Source organism: Petaurus breviceps, unplaced genomic scaffold (assembly GCF_028583685.1).
Source record: "Petaurus breviceps papuanus isolate PSGF00001 unplaced genomic scaffold, PetGlider_PUasm1.0 90879, whole genome shotgun sequence".
Lineage (NCBI taxonomy): Eukaryota > Metazoa > Chordata > Mammalia > Diprotodontia > Petauridae > Petaurus > Petaurus breviceps.
This window is the reverse complement of record NW_027187368.1, coordinates 14,456,999-14,477,449: the sequence shown is the minus strand read 5'-3', so window position 1 is coordinate 14,477,449 and position 20,451 is coordinate 14,456,999. Positions and strand designations below refer to the sequence as shown.

At 37.8% G+C, this 20,451-nt stretch overlaps 1 protein-coding gene and 1 long non-coding RNA gene across 3 annotated transcripts in view; one reads left to right on the top strand and one right to left on the bottom strand.

Annotated features, from left to right (window-relative positions):
• ASXL1 (ASXL transcriptional regulator 1) overlaps window positions 1-17,814 on the bottom strand; it is a 70,297-nt gene extending 52,483 nt beyond the window's left edge. For both annotated transcript variants that reach the window (XM_069073936.1, XM_069073937.1), the window contains exons 1-2: window positions 17,682-17,814; window positions 12,526-12,608 (exon numbers count right to left, since the gene is read on the bottom strand). In XM_069073936.1, coding sequence (XP_068930037.1) covers window positions 12,526-12,608; window positions 17,682-17,738 — 140 coding nt within the window. In that variant the 5' untranslated portion in view covers window positions 17,739-17,814. The remainder of the gene's footprint in view (window positions 1-12,525; window positions 12,609-17,681) is intronic.
• A 201-nt stretch (window positions 17,815-18,015) lies between these two features.
• Window positions 18,016-20,451, top strand: part of LOC138150470 (uncharacterized) — a 44,110-nt gene continuing 41,674 nt past the window's right edge. The window contains exon 1 of the long non-coding RNA XR_011165572.1: window positions 18,016-18,154. This is a non-coding gene — a long non-coding RNA (uncharacterized lncRNA). The remainder of the gene's footprint in view (window positions 18,155-20,451) is intronic.

The window sequence follows — 20,451 nt, the reverse complement described above, 5'->3', positions numbered from 1 at the left end:
ATTTTAAAAGATGTGGAAGGGGTGGCCAGGTAGCACAGCGAGTAAGAGCACCGGCTCCACTGTCAGGATGACTTGTGGATCAAATCCGGGCTCAGACACTTAGCACCCACCCAGAAACACCTGGCTGTGTAACCTAGAGCAAGTTATTTAACCCTAATTGCTTAGAGGCAGGCCAGGAGGCTCAGCAAGTAAGAGCATCGGCTCCAGTGTTGGGATGACCTGGGTTCAAATGTGAGCTCAGATATTTAGCACCACACCCAGAGATGACTGGCCATGTAACCTTGAGCAAGTTACTTAACCCTGATTGCTTTAAAAAAAAAAAAAAAGATGTGGAAAATCAAAGGCCGCTTTTCTTATAATTTTGCTACAGTTAATATACTTTTATAAAAACAAGCTCCAAAAATATCCTCTCAGTTCTGCGCATCTATTAAATTTCTGTTTGTGCATTTTTTCTATTTCTTTTTTTTTTTTTTTGATGATCACCAACCTTAAAGCGGGGTTTTTTTATTTGAATTAGAAACCCATGTAACAGATTAAGCTCTATCTTTTAAAATTATTATTTTTTCACCTCAAATCGGGCAAAAGAGTCATTTATAAGGGCAGTCAAGATAGCAGAGTCAACATTTTTACCCAGCTCACACAGCATATGTCCTCCATAACAACCTAGAAAACACACCACACTGAATTATGATCAGGAAAGCCAAGAAAAAGTTACCATGTATCACATTTTTCCACCCAGGGCAGCTTGAGAAGATAGACAGAAAAGTCTTCAGACACTGGGATGGGGGCTATCTAGGAGCATAGCTACAGCAACAGTAACAAGGAACACAAGGATAGTAAGGGGGTTGAGACTGAACACCAGAGCAGGAAGCACCACAGAAAGAGATCCCAGAGAACCACTGAACCATGCTGGAAGTAGGAACAGGTGCCAGCTGGTAGCTTTGTCACTTATTACCCAGTTCCAGGTCTCAATTCTAGGGGAGAAAAGGAGCAGTTGCAAGCAAGAAGGGCTTGACTACATACAAAGTAAAGAACAAGTTCCAAAAATTTAGCTGTGTGTATCTGAGCCAAAGAGCCAAGTAAGGGATTCAGCTCTGACCTTTAGCCCTGCATGTAAGCCTGCAGTGGAATAATCAGGCCAGGAAATCAAAACCAAAGGGGAGACAGTAGCTCAATCCCTCTGAACTTGCACAACTTCCCAATGGGCTAATAGTGACTAAGTCCTGCAACAGTCTACTGAACCTCATCCAGGCAAAAGCCTGTAGACCCAAACCTGAATCAGGAACTTGTAGAACTATTCTTTGTTCTATGAACAAGCAATGAACAGACCTCTCCCCAGATCATACCACTGACTAAGCTATGAAAACAGCAGAACATAAAAGACAAATGCTCAGTCCAGACATCATTCCCAGAAGTGAGAAGAAAAACCAATACTAAAATAAAGTTCAAATTCAAGAAATTTACTGGAATAATAAGCAAACAAAAAAGAACACAACCACAAATAGTTACCATAGTAATGGTAACAGGGAAGCTCAAGACACAAACACAGAAGACTATGACTTGAAAACATCTACAAGCAAAGCATTAAAGAAAAATGCGAATTAGACACAATTCCAATGAGAATTCTTCTTTTTAAAAATTAATTTATTTATTTTTATTTTTAGTTTACAACATTCAGTTCCACAATCCCTTGAATTTCAAATTTTCTTCCCTTCCCTCTCCACACCCTCCCCCCACACCATAGTGGCATGCAATCAAATACAGGATCTACAAATACCTTCACATTAAATATTAGTCAGGTTGTAAAGGATTATAACCAACAAAATGAACAATGGGAAAGAGGAATCAAAACAAAAGAAAAAGAGAGCAAGTAGTTTGCTTCAATCTGCATTTAGACTCTGTAGCTCTTTTCTCTGGATGTGGATATCTCTTTCCATCATGAGTCTTTTGGAGTTGTCTTATAACCTTATATTGCTGAGAGGAGCCCAGTCTATCAAGGTTAGTCGTCACACATATGTTGTGTCTGTAATTGTGAACAAATTTCTCCTGGCTCTGCTCTTCTCACTCAACATCAGTTTATATACATCTCTCCAGGTTATTATGAAGTCTGTCTGCTCCTCATTTCTTATAGCACAATAGTATAGCATAATAGTATATTAGAATATAATTACATTCATATACCACAACTTGTTCAGCCATTCCCCAACTGATAGACAGCCCCTTGATTTCCAATTCTTTGCCACCACAAAAAGAGCTGCTACAAATATTTTTATATATACGAGTCCTCCTCCCACTTCCATGATCTCTTTGGGATACAACCCTAGAAGTGGCATTGCTGGGTCAAAAGGTATGCACTTATTTATAGCCCTTTGGTCATAGTTCCAGATTGCTCTCCAGAATGGTTGAATCAGTTCACAATTCCACCAATAAGGCATTAGTGTTCCAATTTTTCCACATCCTCTCCAGCACTTATCATTTTCCTGTTTTGTCATCTTAGCCAATCTGACTGGTGAGATGTGGTACCTTAGAGTTGTTTTGATTTGCATTTCTCTAATCAATAGTGATTTGGAGCATTTTTTCATATGCTTATAGATATCTTTTAATTTCTTCCTCTGAAAACTGCCTGTTCATATCCTTTGACCATTTATCAACTGGGGAATGTGTTGTATTCTTATAGATTTGACTCAGTTCTCTGTATAGTTTAGAAAAGAGGCCTTTATCAGAAACACTGGTTGTAAAAATTCTTTCCCAATTTTCCACTTTCCTCCTAATCTTGATTACATTGGCTTTATCTGTATAGAAACTTCAAATTAACATAATCAAAATTATACATTTTGTTTTTTGTAATGCTCTCTAAGTCTTGTTTGGTCATAAAAGCTTCCCTTCTCCATAGATCTGACAGGTAAACTATTCCTTGCTCTCCCAGATTGCTTATAGTATCAGCCTTTACACCTAGATTGTGAGACCATTTCTATTTGATTTTGGTATACAGTGTGAGATATTGGTCTATGCCCAGTTTCCGCCATACTATATTCCAGTTTTCCTAGCAGTTTTTGTCAAATAGTGAGTTCTTATCCCAAAAACTGGGGTCTTTGAGTTTATTAAACAGTAGATTACTAGTCATTGACTGCTGCTTCTCATGTACCCAATCTACTCCATTGATCCACTACTCTATTCCTCAGCCAGTACCAAGTAGTTTTGATGACTGCTGCTTTATAATACAGATTAAAATCTGATGGCTAGGCCACCTTCCCTAGCATTTCTTTTCATTAATTCCCTTGATATTCTGGACGTTTTGTTCTTCCAAGTGAATTTTGTAACTATTTTTTCTAGCTCTATAAAGTAGAGTTCAGTTGTGTCCAACTCTTCGTGAACCCCATAAGACACCAGGCCCTTCTATCTTCCACTATCTCTCAAAGTCTATCCAAGTTTGTGCTTGCTGTTTCCACAATACTATCTATCCATCTTATCCTCTGCCCATCCTCCTTTGTTTTTGCCTTCGGTCTTTCCAACATCAGGGTCTTTTCCAATGAGTCCCATCTTTTCATTATGTGGTCAAAATATTTAAGCTTCAGCTTCAGTATTTGACCTCCCAATGAATAGTCTGAATTAATTACTATCCAAGGAAGTCTCAAAAGTCTTGTCCAGCACCACAATTCAAAAGTGTCAATTCTGTAGTCTCAACTTTCCTTATAGTTCAGCTCTCACAGGCATACAATGCTACTGGAAAAAAATATCAATTTGACTATACACACCTTTATAGAAAATGTGATGCCTCTGCCTTTAAGTATGCCATTGAGATGTGCCATCTTTCCTTCCAAGAAGTCTTTTAATTTCATTGATGCAATCTCAGTCTGCAGTGATCTTTAAGCTTGAGAACATAAAATCTGACATTGCTTCCATTTCTTCTCCCTCTATTTGCCAGGAAATGATAAGACTAGTTGCCAAGATCTTAGGGTTTTTTTTTTTTTTAGGCTAAGCTTCAAGCCAACTTTTACCCTCATCAAGAAACTTAATTCTTTTTCACTTTCTATCATCAGGGTGGTATTACTGATGTCTCTGAGATTGCTGTTATTTCTCCCAGCAACCTTAATTCTGCCTTTTGGTTCATCCAGCCTGGCATTTTGTATGATGTACTTCTGCATATAGGTTAAATAAATAAGGTGTCAATATACAGACTTGTCATATTCCTTTACCAATCTTAATCTAATCAGCTGTTTCATGTTCCATTCTAACTGTTGCTTCTTGGCCTACATACAGGTTTCCTCAGGAGATAAGAAAGATAATCAATTATTCCCATCTCTTTAAGGACTTGCCACACTTTGCTGTTATCTATAGAAAGGCTTGAGTATAGTCAATGAAGCAGAAGTAGATGTTTTTCTGGAACTTGCCTGCTTTCTCCATCACCCAGCAAATGTTAGCAATTTGGTCTCTAGTTCTTAGAATTCTTAGAAGAGCTAAATAAAGTCATAAAAAAAGGCCAAAAAAAATTCAAAAGCCAAATAAAAGCAAAAGAGGAATAAAATAAGAAAAGAAATGAACTGTGCAAGAAAGCAATGAAAAAAGAATTAACATTACTGAAAAAAATAACTCCTTAAAAGTTAGAATTTCTCAAATGAAAGCCAATAATGCTATTAGACATCAAGAATAAAATAAGTTAAAAGATTGAAAAAAAAATATAGAGGAAAAGTGAAATATCTCATAGAAAAACCAAATGACCTAGAAAATAGAGCAAGGAGAGATAATTTAAGAATCACTGAACTACCTAAAAGCCAGGATCAAAAAAGAGATATGACATTATGTTTTAAGAAACTAAAAAAGAAAATTGACCATAATATCTTAGAACCCAAGGGTAGAGTAGAAATTAAAAGAAGTTACCAGTTACCTCCTGAAAGAAAATGAAACTCCCAGGAATATTATAGCCAAAATTCAGAGCTCCTAAGGAAAAAAACAACAAATTGCAAGCAGGCAGAAAGAAAAATTCAAGTATTGAGGAGACAAAGTCAAGATTACACAAGATTTAGGAGCCACCACTAAAAAGAAAGAGAAGACTTGGAACATGGTGTTTTGGAAGGCAGAGTCTAGTATTACAACCAAGTATAACCTATTCAGAAAAACTGAAACTAACCTACAGAATGAAAAAACAGACTGAAAAATTTTTTTGTCACTAGGGCTCTCAGAAGAGTCTAATTAGGTGTGATTCTATTATGTTTGAATAACCTCAAAAGAAGAATGGAAGGGTGAGAAAGAGGAATGTATTTTGGAGAGGACAGAAGGGAGATGAAGAATAGGGAAAACTATCTCATCGTAAAAATAGGGTGCACGAGGAAGACTTTATATAATGAATGGATGAGTGGGGGGAGAGTAAGCAACACTTAAGTTGGTGCAAGGAGGGCAGAATAAACATACAGACAAATTTAGGTAATGATATCCATCTTATCCATCAGTGAAGGGAAAGGATTAAAAGAGAAGGATTGGGGGGGGGGGGGAGGAGACAACAAAAGAGAGAGGGTAAATTAAAGCAGGCCAGGGTCAAGGGTAGGCAAAACAGACTCTTGAGGAGGGGACAAGCTTAAGAAGAGAGAGAAGAAGAAACATAAGAGAAAAGGAAAAATGGAAATACGCAGTTAACAATCATAATTGCGAATGCGAATGGGGTGAACTCACCAATAAAACAAAAGAGGGTAGCAGAATGGATTAGAAACCAGAATCTAATAATATGTTGTTTATAAGAAAAAGAGGTTTATTTTAAAAAAAGGTAAAATAAGGCACTGGTATAGAATTTAGTATATACTTCAACTGAAAGGGAAAAAAAGGGGTGGGGGGGCAATCACAATCTCAAAAAACGCAAAAGCAAAAATAGACCTAATTAAAAGAGGCAAACAAGTAAACTACATTTTGCTAAAAGTATAATAAGACAATGAATTTTATCAATACTGAACATAAATGCAGCAAATGGCATAGCATCCAAATTCTTAAAAAAAAAATCTGAGTTAAAGGATGAAAAAGACAGTAAAACTATTCAATCAATAAGCATTTTATTAAGCATCTTCTATGTACCAGGTACTATGCTAAGTGCTAAGGATTAAAAAAAAGGCAAAAGACAGTCCCCCCTCTCAAAGAGGCAGGGAATGAAGGTTTATGGGGAAAAATAATGAGTTGCATTTAGACATACTGAGTTTAAGATGTCTACTGGACACTCAGTTTGAGATGTTCTAATGGCGATTGGAGATGCAAGACTGGAGATGCAATATTAGTGGGGGACTTTGACTTACCCCTATCAGACCTAGACAAATCAAACCAAGAAAGAAATTAAGGAGAGAAATAGAATTTTAGAAGTTAGATACAACAGACCTCTGGAGAATAATGAATAGGAACAGAAAGGAGTATACCTACTCAGCTATGCATGGCACTTTCATAAAAGTAATCAACTACCGGGGTATAAAAACATCATAAACAAATGCAGAAAAATGAAATTCATCTTTTCCTGACAATAATGCAATAAAAATATATTCAATAAAGAGCCTTTGAAGGATAGAATAAAAATTAATTTAAAAACTAAATAATTTAACCCTAAAGAATGAGTGAGTCAAAAAACAGATCATAGGAACAATGATTTCATTAAAGATAATAACAGCAATGAGACAACATGCCAAAATTTGTGGGATGCAGCCAAAGCAATAGAGGAAAATTTATCTCTAAATGCTTACATGAATAAAAATGAGAAAGTGATCAAGAAATTGGACATGAACTAGAAAAACAAATTAAAACTTCCAATTAAACAACAAAATAGAAATCCTAAAAATCAAAGGAGGGATGAACAAAACTGAAAGCAAAAAAAGCACTAAATTAATAAATAAGACCAGAAGTTGATTTTTTGAAGAAACAAAGCAAAAAACCCAATAAAATGGACAGACCATTGGCTAAACTGATCAAGAAAGAAGAAACCAAATTACCAGTATCAAAAATGAAAAAAATTAATTCATAACCAACAAAGAAGAAATAAAATTATTAGGAATTATTTCATCCAACCATATGCCAATAAAACTGACAATCAAAATGAAACAGATATTAACAAAAACATGAATTTTCCAGATTAACAGAACAGGAAATAGAATACATAAAATAATATTTTAAAAAATCTTAGAAAAGCAACTAAGCAAGCCACAAATGAGTTCCCTAAGAAATTCTATCAAACATTTAAATGATTAATTCTAATACTAAATTGAAAAAAAAATTAATTCCACTACTAAATTGAAAAAATAGGTAAAGAAGAAGTCCTACCAAATTCCTTTTCTGACACCAATACAGTCTTGATAACTAAACCAGGGAGCATTAAAAAACAGAGAAAGAAAACTACAGACCAAGTTCCCTAATCAGTATTGATGCAAAAAATTTAAAGAAAATACTAATACTAAGGATGCTACACTACTATATTACAAGTTATACACTATGACCAAGAAGGACTAATAAAAAGAATGCAAAGTTAGTCCAATATTAGGAAATCTATAAGCAACAAAAATAACAATTATTTCAATAGATGCAGAAAAAGCTTTTGAGAAAATGCAACAACATTCCTGTTTAAAACATCAGAAGCACAGGAATAAATGGAGCTTTCCTTAAAATGGTAAGTAGTACCTATCTAAAACCAAGACATAAGCTAGAAGCTTTTCCAATAAGACTGGGGTGAAGCAAGGATGTCCATTATCATTATTACTAGTCAATACTGTACTACAAATCCTCACTACTGCAATAAGACCAAAAAAAAAGAGGCAACAGACGGAATAAGCACAGGCAATGAGGAAACAAAACTATCACTCTTTGCAGATGACAACTGCAAACTCAAGAGAATCCTAGAGAGTCAAATAAAAAAAAACCAACAGAAACAACTAACAACTTCAGCAAAGTTGCAGAATAAAAAACAAATCCACACAATTTATCAGCATTTCTGTATACTACCAACATTCTATAAAATACCTGGCAGTCTATATAAACACAATTATAAAATATTCATCACACAAATAAAAACAGATCTAAATAACTGGAGAAATATTAATTGCTCACTGGCAAAGTCAATATAATAAAAATTATAATACTACCTAAATTAATTTACTAATTCAGTAGCATACCAAACTACCAAAGAATTACTTTATAGCACTAGAAAAAATCCTAACATAATTTGTCTGGAAAAACAAAAGGTCAAGAATAACAAGAGAAAAAAACCATGAAGGAAGGGGCTTAGCAGTATCAGATCTCAAACTATACTACAAAGCTGTAAATGTCAAAAAATTTGGTAGTGGGTAAGAAATAATGAGGATGAATGGTGATCAATTAATTAGGTACACAACACAAAGAAGTAAATGAGCCTATATAGTAAATTAGTGTTTGATAAACCCAAAGAGCCCAACTACTAAAGAACTCATTATTTAGCAAAAATTATAAAAACTGTTAAAGTAAGTTGGCACAAACCAAACTCTCACCCCACATACCAAAATAAGCTCAAAATGGATATATGATTTAGACATAAAAGATGATGTCATAAGCAAATTAGTGGAACTGGGAAGAACTTACCCGTCAGATATATTATAGAAAGGGGAAATGTTCATGGCCAAACAGAAGTTCACAAGAGGGAAAATGATCATTTTGATTACATAAAACTTACAAGTTTTTGCACAAACAAAACCAATGCAACTATAATTAGAAAAGAAACAGGAAATGGGGGAGGGGTGGAATCTTCGAAGCAAGTTTCTCTGATAAAGATCTCATTTCTAAAATATACAGATAACTGAGTCAAATTTACAAGAATAAGAGCCATGAATGATAATCAATTAAAGGATATAAATAGGCAGTTTTCACAGGAAGAAATCAAAGTTATCAATGACCATATGAAAAAATATTCTAAATCACTTTTTTTTTTTTAAGCAATCGGGGTTAAGTAACTTGCTCAAGGTTACACGGCCAGTTATTTCTGGGTGTGGTGCTGAGTATCTGAGGCCAGATTTGATCCAGGTCACCCTGACACTGGAGCCGGTGCTCTTACTTGCTGAGCCACCTGGCCGCCCCTCTAAATCGCTATTAATTAAGAAATACAAATTTAAAAAACTCTGAGGTTCCACCTCACACCCACCAGATTGGCTAAGATGAAAATAAAAGAAAATTACTAATGCTAGTAGGGGTGTAGGAAAACAGATTCTCCAATACACTGTTGGTGGAGCTATGAAGTGGTCCAATCATTCTGGAAAGCAATTTGAAACTATAATTAAGGTTTTAATCCATACATAGCCTTTAATGCAGCAATACCATTACTAGACCTACATTTCAAAGAGATCCAAGAAAGAAGAGGGTCCATATATACAAAAATGTCTATAGCATCTCTTTTTGTTGTGGCAAAGAAGTGGAAACTGAGGGATGTCTATCAATGCGGGAATGGCTGAACAAATTATGTAAATGAACATAAAGAACACTACTGTACTCTTAAGAAATAATGGAGACAGTTACAGAAAAATCTGGGAAGACATGTATGTATTGATGCAAAATGGAGAACCAGAACAATCTACACAGTAAAAGCAATACTGTAAGGATCATAAACACTGAAACTCAATAACTCTGATCAACACAATGACCCACCACAATTCCAAAGGACTTAAGATGAAACATGTTCTCTACCTTTAAAGAACCTATGGATTAGAGAGTAAGGGGATGACCACAGCATATTTTCTTCTTTCTAGTGTTTTTTGGTTTTGACTATACTTATTTGTAATGGATTTAGTCTTTCTAGACTTCTGGATGGGGGGTGGGAGGGGGAACTTCGGCAGAGGATGAATGGAGGAAAGAATCTGGAATTGAAAGGGAAAAAAAAAAGAGGGCATTTACCAAGAGGAAAGTATGTTACTTTTCTCAATTAAGACAATAATGAAATATTTTCTAATATTTGTAAAGTGTCAGAATTCCTCTCAATTATTTTTTCTCTATTATGATTTTGTATTTTTTTTAAACCATATATACCTGGAAGCAATTAGGACAAGTAAATTTAGCAAGAATGTCAAAAATTAAAGTAGTCAAATAAATTTAGCACACTAGTAATGTTCAAATGTTAAACCACCAGCAGTTCAATTTCTCTTGTCTCCATAGTAGACCATTCAACAATGTTAACACTGTGGTAGAAATCTCTATTTACTGAAAATGGACAACTATCAAAAACACTGCCAGATGCATATTTAAATCCAAGTGTACTTACTATTGGTTTGCCACTAACCCTTGCCCTTGTAGTTTCCTACTGAAATATGGTATAGTAGAAAGAATATTGTCCTTTGAGTCAAGATACTAAAATTCTAATTCAAGACCTACTATCAAGCAATCTTTGGTAAATCAAATCATTTCACCTCTCTCGGTTTCTTAATTTGTAAAATATGTGTGGAGATCACATGAACTACATGATCTCTAAAGTCTCTTACAGCCCTAAAATTCTATAATTTTAAGATTCAATGATTTTAAGTTCAAGTATTTCCTAACCCTTCTCCACCCCAAGAATAAACCTGGAACATAACCACTTAGCATCCTTCAGAGCAAAAGGACGTGACTTAATTAGTATGTCAAAATAAATTTCAATTCTTAAAATCCCTAAATGACTAAATCTATTACTTATTCTGCTTCTGTTACAAGGGATGCTATGAATCTCTCGCCAAGTTAAAGCCCTAAAAGAAACCTTGTTCAGAATCTGGAGTAATGAGTGGGTGTTCTAACAGTTCTGCTACAAGGGAGCACTGCATGCTGGCAAAGTCCCTCTTTGAACAATGTGACTCCTACACACTATACCTCTGTCTATAAATTATAAAGCTGCTCACTAATCACAAACCATCATGACTGTTCCATAATTCCTACAAGAACAAGGAGCAGAAACAAGTTAACATTCTGAATTTCATCTCTCCCAAAGGGATTAATTTGCCTGCTATATGCATAGTGGTTTAACGGGAATGTAGACAGCAGCATGATGAGAAATAGCTCATAAAAATAAAAATGAAGCATAATTATGATACCAAACAGTAAATGGCAATCATCTAAATAAGATCCAGTCGATGTACAGAACACTGTCTTAAATGTTTCCACCTCTAGAAGGTTTGAATGTCTTCAGCCAAGAGAGCTGGAAATGTTAGCTGGAAAGTTTGTGAACCTTAAAATATGTCCCCAGTTTTTGGTTCTAAGATTGATGAAGAGGTTATGTTTCACTCTTAAAAAAAAAAAAGATGAGGAAGAATTATATAAGAATTAAGGACAATCACAATACTTTTTGCTTCTAATTCAGTTCTTTTGGAAAATACAAAAATATAATAGGTAAATGATCAAAAACACCCCAGACACAGTTATCATGAATTCATATCCTGAATGGATGGATATATGGTCTCGTAAAAGAACAATGGATGTGTGGATAGAAGACCTATGGTTATAAAGTCCCTGTTTTTCCACATATTAGCGCCCAGGACACATCATTTCACTTCTGAGTCTCAACTTCCTCATCTATAAAATGGAAATAACAGGTGCTTTTGCCTATACCATCAAGGATAACTGTGAAGATAAAATATGAAAATCAAATGAGATGCTACATATTATCTACATCTATCAGGACTATACAACAATTTATAGATGTTAACTGTTATTACTAGAGTAGATAAAAAATGCCAAAGGGAATATGCACTAGAAAGAACTCTTTTTTGACCCTAAAGAACTTTATAAGTATAAAGAACAAAACTACAGAGTGCTACAGTATAGCCATACAACCTTTTTGATGACTGAGACAAACAGAAATGTGAGACTTCCACATAAGTATGGAAGTCCCAAACTGTAGCTGCTTGAAACAAACAAAATGGGGCAGCTAGGTGGGGCAGTGAATAGAACACCAGCCCTGGAGTCAGAAGGACCTGAGTTCAAATCCTGCCTCAGACACTTAACAGTTACTAGCAGTGTGACCTTGGGCAAGTCACTTAACCCCAAATGCCCTGCCTTCCCCCTCCTAGAAGACAAGACAAGACAAGACAAGACAAGACAAGACAAGACAAGACAACAAAGCTGTAGGTCACTGCCATCTCTTAATGGAAATGTGATGTTCAAACCCCCTTTCCCAATTTAGAAAAAAAAAAAAAGGAAATATTTTCACACTCCACCACCCAGATAGATGAATACATACACAAATGTATATGTTATTTAGCAATTTCAGTCGTGTCCAACTCTGTCATCCCTTTTGGGGGCTTCTTGGCAAAGATAATGGAGTGGTTTAGCATTTCCTTCTCCAGCTCACTTTATGGATAAGGAAACTGAGATAAACAGGATTAAGTGACTCAACACAGGATCACACTGCTAGTGTCTGAGGCCAGATTTGAATTCAGTTCTTCCTGACTCCAGGTCCAAACTCTAGCTACTGCACTACCTAGCTGTCCATATATATGTATACACTCCCATTTCAACCAAAACTCATAACTCCCTACAAAGAGAGATATGTTCCTTGTTTTAGGGCATAAAGTCAATACAAACCTCATTTCCTTTAGTCCTTCAGCTTCTATGACCTGCAGAATCTGTTTTGGGGTCATTGGAGCATCAGAGTAGTTTTCTAATACCTAAAGAAATACAAAAGATCCACATTTCAGTGTAAAATTTCCACTTACATCCTCGAACTTATGTTATGAACTATGATTCAACTCTGAGAGTTGCTAATCATAATATATTTCCACATGCAAAATGAGGTTAGGTAGGACAAATTACAGGCAAAAACCCATATATCTAGTATTGGAAATAGCTGCAATTAGCTAAATTTCTGACTCTCAACCCTAAGTGAGAATGCAATCATCTTTCTTAACATGCCTTTTATGCAACATTAAGGCCTTTGTAACCAACCCTGGTTACTATTTAGCATAAAATGAAGATGTTAAAGTGTGGCTAAACCATAAGATTACATTCTGTACACTACTTAAATTATAAGACAGAAAAAATGTAGGGTTTTCTTTCCCCAGGAAGTTTGGTTAGGACCCACATTTTAAACATTGCCTCTTGCCAGTGTGTTGTGAAATTCTGATTTTAGCTATCACAGTGCTTTTTTACAATTTGGCAACATGATGCTACAAATCAGTGTGAACAGTGCCAAAAAAAAAAAAAGATAAAACTAACTGAATGTCCCTTTTATGTCAGAATCATCTATAACTGAGTCACTTAGTGAGCTACAGCTGCTATCTCACTTCAAGAGGTTGAGTAATATTAGCAATATTGCTGTCCTAAAGGAAGAAAAAAGAAAAAGGCAAATAGTCACATCCCTATAGCTCTTTGACCTTTCGAGGGGCAAGGATACAACCACAACACCCTATATTCATTGATTTGAAAGCAAAAATCACAAATAACATGCAGTCATTAGTAGAGGATCAAGACTTTAAGAGATTGGGAGGGGAGGGAGAAGGAAGAGATAAGGAAAAGGAAGGAAAGGCTGAGTAAATTAGACATTAAAATATTACCGAAGTATTTCAAGGGTCTATAATTTCATCAGTCTAGATGTTGCTTCTGCTGACACAGACAAATCACAATCCACTTACAGTATAGAAGTTGGTCTTTAAAACCAACTGCACCCAACCTGATGATAAACCTCTCCAATCTCTATCCCAATGCTTTATCATGGCATAGAAGTGATACTGGGTTTTCAAAGCCTAAAATATTAAAATGAACTTTCCCCTCAAAAAATAATTCATTCCCACTGCAAAAGGGAAGAGTGTAGTACAGAAATATTAAGTGACTTGCCCTGGGTTGAACAACTGAACGGAGACTTAAATCTAGGCCCATTCTCCAGCCCTGCCCCTCCCCCACAATATAGAACTAGAACTGTCCATCTAATTAAGTGAAAACTTTATAAGTTGACTTTTTGAAGGACTTCTGAAAAATTTACCTTCTGATTATGTAAAATGTAAGCCTGGGAACCAAAGACATTGGAAAAGAAAATTTGGAAAGAAAGTTACTTTAAAAGATACAAAGTATTCACTTTCATTAAAAATATATAAAAGAGGCTGGCTTTAGCCTGAAGATATTTCTACAGTATTGTTTCTGTTCCTAGTTTCACCTCACTTTTCTAAGGTCTGCTTTTTATTTTAGTAATTAAGTATTCAAAATTTATCTCTTCTACATCAAGAAGTATGGTCTATGTACATACAAATCATGAATCAAAGTAAAAGAGCACATGTAAAGAAGAGTTTCTCAAATCCAGGTAAAGATTCATTTAAATTCACTCAATTTGGAAAGCATTCAAAGGAAGTCAAAAACAAAAAAGAAAGCACGAAAGTTAACAACCCTACCTCACTGCCTATCCACATCTAATTTTGACAAGTGGAAAAGGTTTAAAATATTTTAATGAAGAACTTTTACTTCTCATTAACATAGGCAAAAGCAATAACTGAGTTAATCAGGAAAACAATTGTTTCTTTTAGAACTTACACACCAGGGGCTGCTAGGTGGCACAGTAAATAGAGCACCAGCCCTGGAGTCAGGAGGACCTGAATTCAAATCCAGACTCAGACACTTAACACAAAAACTAGCCCTGTGACCTTGGGCAAGTCACTTAACCCCAATTGCCCTCCAAAAAAAATAACCTATGGCCAAAACTACATGAATCCCAGCTCCTATCCCTTCCACCACCAAAAAAGAAATGTTTTCTCTTCAGGATTACTACTGAACTGACCTGAGCACGACTGGGAACAATGTGAGACAACTTAGATACAACATCTGATTTAATGGCACACATTTCAATTTAAGAAAGGCTAAAAGGGTATTATAACTTTGATCAAGAGAACTAATCTAGTATCTTATTAGTCCATCTCCTTTCAAATTAAATTTGTCAGACCAGTCTTATCCCTTCTTCAAGAGTATATATGCATTTAATATAACATTAACAAAAAAAAAGCTTCTAATTAGTCTTCAATGGTCAACAGCTGCAATGTCCTTTAATATCTGTGTCTTCTATGTAAAGTAATTCTTCTGTCCATGTTCCCTTCCCTCTCAAAAAAATAAAAAAGGATGGAAAATTTAAAAACACAAGACACATAAAAACCACAAAATTATACCCTACAATACATCTGTATATGTACAACTTGAGGTTTCCAAAAAAGAGCCCATTTTTTCTTGGATTTTGAAAGGAATGCTTTAGAAGAAAAACTATAGTAAAGGACTACTCAGTCTTTAAGCAGATAATCTGGCATGAGGTTGAGCCAAAGACAAACCAGAAATAGAATAACAGTGAAGTTAAAAGATCAGATCAAAGCAAACTGAAGTACCTAAAAAACCTAAAAATGTCAATCCTCAATTCCTAAAATCAATCAGGGAGCAAAAGGGAACCAAAGAACACCAACAATCAGGTTTTAGAATTTTGGTTAAAATACAATCAACACTATTTCAGGGAAACTTCAATTAATATTAAAATATAAAAGCAAATCAATCTCTCTAGGGTGACTACAGTGACTATAGTCCTAAACACCTGTACTAATGCATTATCATAACAAGAACTTCAGAAAAGTATTTCAGTTGAAAACCCTGAATGAACTCTTATCTTACTTCAAGGACCGCAATTTTGGAAATGCTTAAAATAAACTCTCCTACCCACCCCTTTCTCAGTTCCAATCTTTTCTCAAGTGAAAAAATTTTAAAACATGGAGAAAGCCTGAATTATCCAAAAGAACCTAATAAACAATCACAAATAACATTTTTTTTATCAGAGAAAAACTTCAGAATGCCAAAGTAAGTGTGGTCCCAAGAAAAAAGAACACTGAACAGGGAATCAGGAGAGCAGGGTTCTAGTCCTGTCTCTGACACTAAATGAATGGCCTTGGGAAAACACTCAACTTCATAGGGCTCAGACTTCTCTTCCATAAAATGAAGGGTGGGCAGACCAGACAATCTCAAGTCTTTCTACTCACATTGGGGAATATTCAATCTCAAATTCCAAAGCCAAACCAAGACAGAATTAACAGCAATATAAAGCTACTAACAATTGCCAGTCCAGCCAACAAATGACCCCAAGTGAACTGACTGGGAAACACTAGTGAATATTTCTACAGACCAAATATTTAATTTCCTGTAAATCAATAATCAAGGAACTCAATGAAGTACCCAGGAAAGCAAGAAAGAAAAATGTCTCCTAAACCCATACACAAAGCTCAGCTCCACCCACATCAATTACTTGCCTTTTTATAAGAGACCTCTGAGGCATGAACCTCACTTAATAATAAATTGTAAGATTAAAAGGTAGAGATTCATCCATTTATCATTAAAAGTAAATTATACCTCTTTACAAGCACTCTACAGTGTGGAAATAGACAAGTGTGACATTGGAATTTTGTCTTGCCTTCTGAAACAGCTCTGTGATAAGTGATTTCTTTGGGAGTAACCACCTGTTACTACTGCATCCAATACAATCTTACAGGTTTTTCACCACGTATTTCATTAGGCCTTGCTCTGAAGAACATGAATTTGCACTGATATTTCACTGAAGGAAAAAAAAAACTACAATACTTGGGATTCTGAAGTAAAACTTTCTACTTTGATAAATCCTAAATTAAGGAATTTCTTGACGGAAACATTTCTTTGGTCTGTCAAGCCACTTGAGTACAAAAATAAAGATATTCACAAGTGGACATATATATGGAATACAACTGGCCACCAAACTTTCCCAAGTGTCCACCTCTGTTCTATATTTTTTTTTACCCAAATACCTCTTGATCTCACTACACCATTTCAATTCAAATGAACAAATTTATGCGTGTTAAATATCATTTGAAGAATACTGAGTTAGCTATTGAAGAATACGCAGAATAATACTTTTAAAATCTAGCAAGGAATAAAGCGTTTACACAAATAACCACAAAACAAAATGGAACATAACTGCACAGAAAAGACACAAAGTGCAAAGAGATTTGAGGTGGGAGAGATTACATTCAGTGGGAGGAAGGCAGTAGGAGGGGCTCGGGTGGGAATCAAGGGAAGCTCCAAGGAGGTAGTCTCAGAACTAAAATCTTGCCATCATCCACCCAGTTAAACTGGGGGACGACTTTTTCCATAACCAGCTGAGTTCCATCTGCCTTCTTAAAACTAAGATCTTTCCCACCATCCAGCTTACTATACACATGGGCTGGTCTTTTCTCGGGAATGGAGACTATGCTCCCCTAACCACCACCCTCCCCCAAAGAGTGACGGGAGGTGGTAGGGAAACCTTGAAAATCTAACTGTTAATTCCTACACGGCCGAAGAAGAAAAAGGGAGGGGAAGGAAACCTTACAGTTCACTCACACTAAGAAATTTCGGGAGGGGAACTGGGGTAAGCCTAAATATCTCCCACCACCTTCCCGCTTCCCCCCACCCCTGTCTGTTAGGAGGAGGAGGGGTCCGCTCACGAAGGTGGGGGAAGGGGAGAGAAGTTCCCGTCAGCGAAAGAGGCCGCCCCCCCATCCCCCAGCGCCGAACAAGAACGAGAAGGGGGAGGGGTGGGGCGCGTTCCGTTATGGGGGGGAGGGGCAGCCCCGCCCCTCCCCCTCCTCCTTCGCTTCCTCGCAGTAGGAGCCCCCCCACCCCGACCCTCGTTATGTCCCGGGAAGGAAGAAAAGCAAGACCAACCCCCCACCCCACCCCGAGACCCGTCGGGAGCCCCTTCCCTTCCCCCTCCTTACCAAACGGGCGGCCTCAGCCCACGTGCGCTCCTTCTTCCTCTTCTGTTTGTCCTTCATCCTCCTCCTCCTCCTCCTCTTCCTTGGCGGGGGCGGCGGCACGCGGGGCCTCCTCGCGGACCGGGTGGGCACGGGGCACGAGGGGCCGGGCGGTGTCGGGACTGAGGCCGGCGGCTGGGGGCGCGTGGCGGCGGCGCGAGGCCCGAGCCTAGGGCAGGGGACGTGAGAGGATGAAGGAAGAGTTCGGGTGAAGGTAGTGATGGCAGAGGAGGCGGAGGCGGCCGTTCCACGCGCCCCGGATGCGCCCGTTACCACAGCGGCGGCAGCGGCCCCGCGATCACTAAGGAATGCGGCGGCCCCACATAACAACGGGGTCAGAGGTCACGGCTTTGGCGTCCGCCCCGCCCCGCCCCGCCGCCGCGCACTGATTTCCCCAGCTAAGGCCTTGGGCCTCCTTTCGGACCGCTGCCGTTGGGGTAAGTGAGGAAAAGTGAGAGAGGAATGGGAAAACGGCTTTCCCGTCGTCCTGGTGGGTGGGTGGGTGTGCGTGCGAGAGAGTGCGCGAGCGTGTGTGTATGTGTATGTGTGTGTGTGTGTGTGTGTGTGTCTATGTGTCTGTTATGTATATGTGTGTCTCTGCAAGGAATTGGGGGGCGGGTAGGGGGGAGATGGGTGGGTTTTTTTTTTTTTGAACAAAAACAAACCTCAAGAGCCGCTGGGAGTTGTAGTCCTCGGCCGCTTATCGGGCATTCCCGCTCCGGAAGGGCATACGGTTCTTAAGTGGCCTGGACTACATTCCCCAGCAGTCACGATGGCTCAGACTCTTTCCGCCCCAGTCTAACCCCGGTAGTAAAGGATGGGGCTGGGGGCGGGGGGAGGGGGGAGGTAAACCTGGAGAAGAAGCTGAACGGAGTCTCGCGAGATTAGGGAGCTAGATTATGGGGCGGGTTAGGTCTGAGGGATGCTGGGAGGGCAATGCTGGGAAGGGGCGCCGAAATGCCCTCCCCCTCGGGGCGCCATCTCTTCCACCTCCCCCCACACATCACTGCGGGGCCTTCCATAGCTCTCACCTGAATGGGGGTCTGGTCAGACCCCCAGCATGGAAAGGGGCTGCAGGAGCTGGCATGAGAACACAGCCTTCCTGGTACCAGGCCCGGTACCAGCCACCTTCCCAGGAGGTCGGAAAGTGAACTGGAAAACTTGTTTTCAATTCGCCAGACGGTGTTAGGCACCATTTATGGGCAGAAAATTGTGAAGGGCACTGAGAATGCCCTGCCCTCTCCCTAGGTCTCAGTTTCCCTATTTGTAGAATGAACGATTGGATGCACCTCTCTAAGGCCTCAGCTTTGATAATTTCTAAGGACCCTTTCAGCTCTGGCCTTCTATGACTCTTTGAATTTATGGATAAACACAGCTTTTGGAGGCCTGGCCTATGTTCAGTACCCTCTTCCAGTAGTACCAGGCTCCCACCGTGGCCAGGGTGCAGCTCTCCTACAACCTTTCATATAGAGTTGTTACCTCTGGACCCAAAGGACTCTCTCCCTAGCGACTTGCAGTTGAACAGTAACAGGGAGGAAAATGATCACATTCTCATACTGATTGTGTGACCGACAGGCAAACTCCTTGGAGTTGGCCTTGAAGATACATTTGACTTGAGCCTGGGCCAGTTCTTTAAAAAAAAAAAAACAACTTGCAGTTACATTTAAAATAGCCTTACTCAGTGAGAAACCACATAGTCCTGTCCTTTGGTATTAGCAAGATGGGAGTCTTTGCCTAGGGGAAACCAGCCACTGAGCCCTATACACTGAAGTTACAGTATTCTCTTTCAGCTTCTTTATAGCTCAGCTACTTGGGGTGTAAACAGAAGATTTGAGTTTCCAGTAAACAAAATCCCTCAACTGAACTGGAAAGTTCTACATGTAATAAAATGGGAAATTCAACATGTAATACAATGTATTTCTTTGTATCCTTCACACTCCTCAAGAACAGGAGAAATTCTGACTGAGTTAGTTGTTACAATGTAAAATAAGTTTTAAAATATGTTGCTGATTATAAACTGAGACAAATCAGTTGGATTCTCTGTTTCAATTTCTTAATCTTTAAACTGGTTAAGTAGTAGCTAACCCCGTGCTATCTCATATGGTAATGATTCATTTCATTTCTTTGAAACACATTTTAGGTACACTGAGTAAACTGTAAAGTATTGCTTAGAGGATAGCTGAACAAATTGTGGTGTGTAAATATAACGGAATCTTACTGTGCCATAAGAAACAATAAATATGAATAATTCAGAGAAACCTACTTATATGGACCAATGTTGAGGGAAGTAAGAACCAGGAAAACTATATATGTATGTATGTGTATATATGTGTGTATACATATGCATACATACATGCATACGATGTCAATAACAATGTAAATGGAAAGAAGAAACCAAAACTGGATGCTGCATAATTATAATGGCCAACCTTGGCCCTGAAAACAAAGGGGAAAATGCACCTCCATCCCTTCTTTGCATAGCTAGAGATTCCTGTTTGTGAAGCATTCCATACATTGTTAAACTCCTCTGGTGTGTTGGCTGTTTATGAACTGCTGTTGTTGCTTTCTTTAAGTTTTTGTTCTGAGGGTTGGATAGGGAATATAGATGATATAAAAATAAAAGATATATAAGACTAAAAATGTCAAATAAAAATATAAAGTATATCCATTCATTTGGTGAGATTCTTTACCAAAAGGTTGAGCATCAATTGATGAATTTGTACCAGTAGTAATT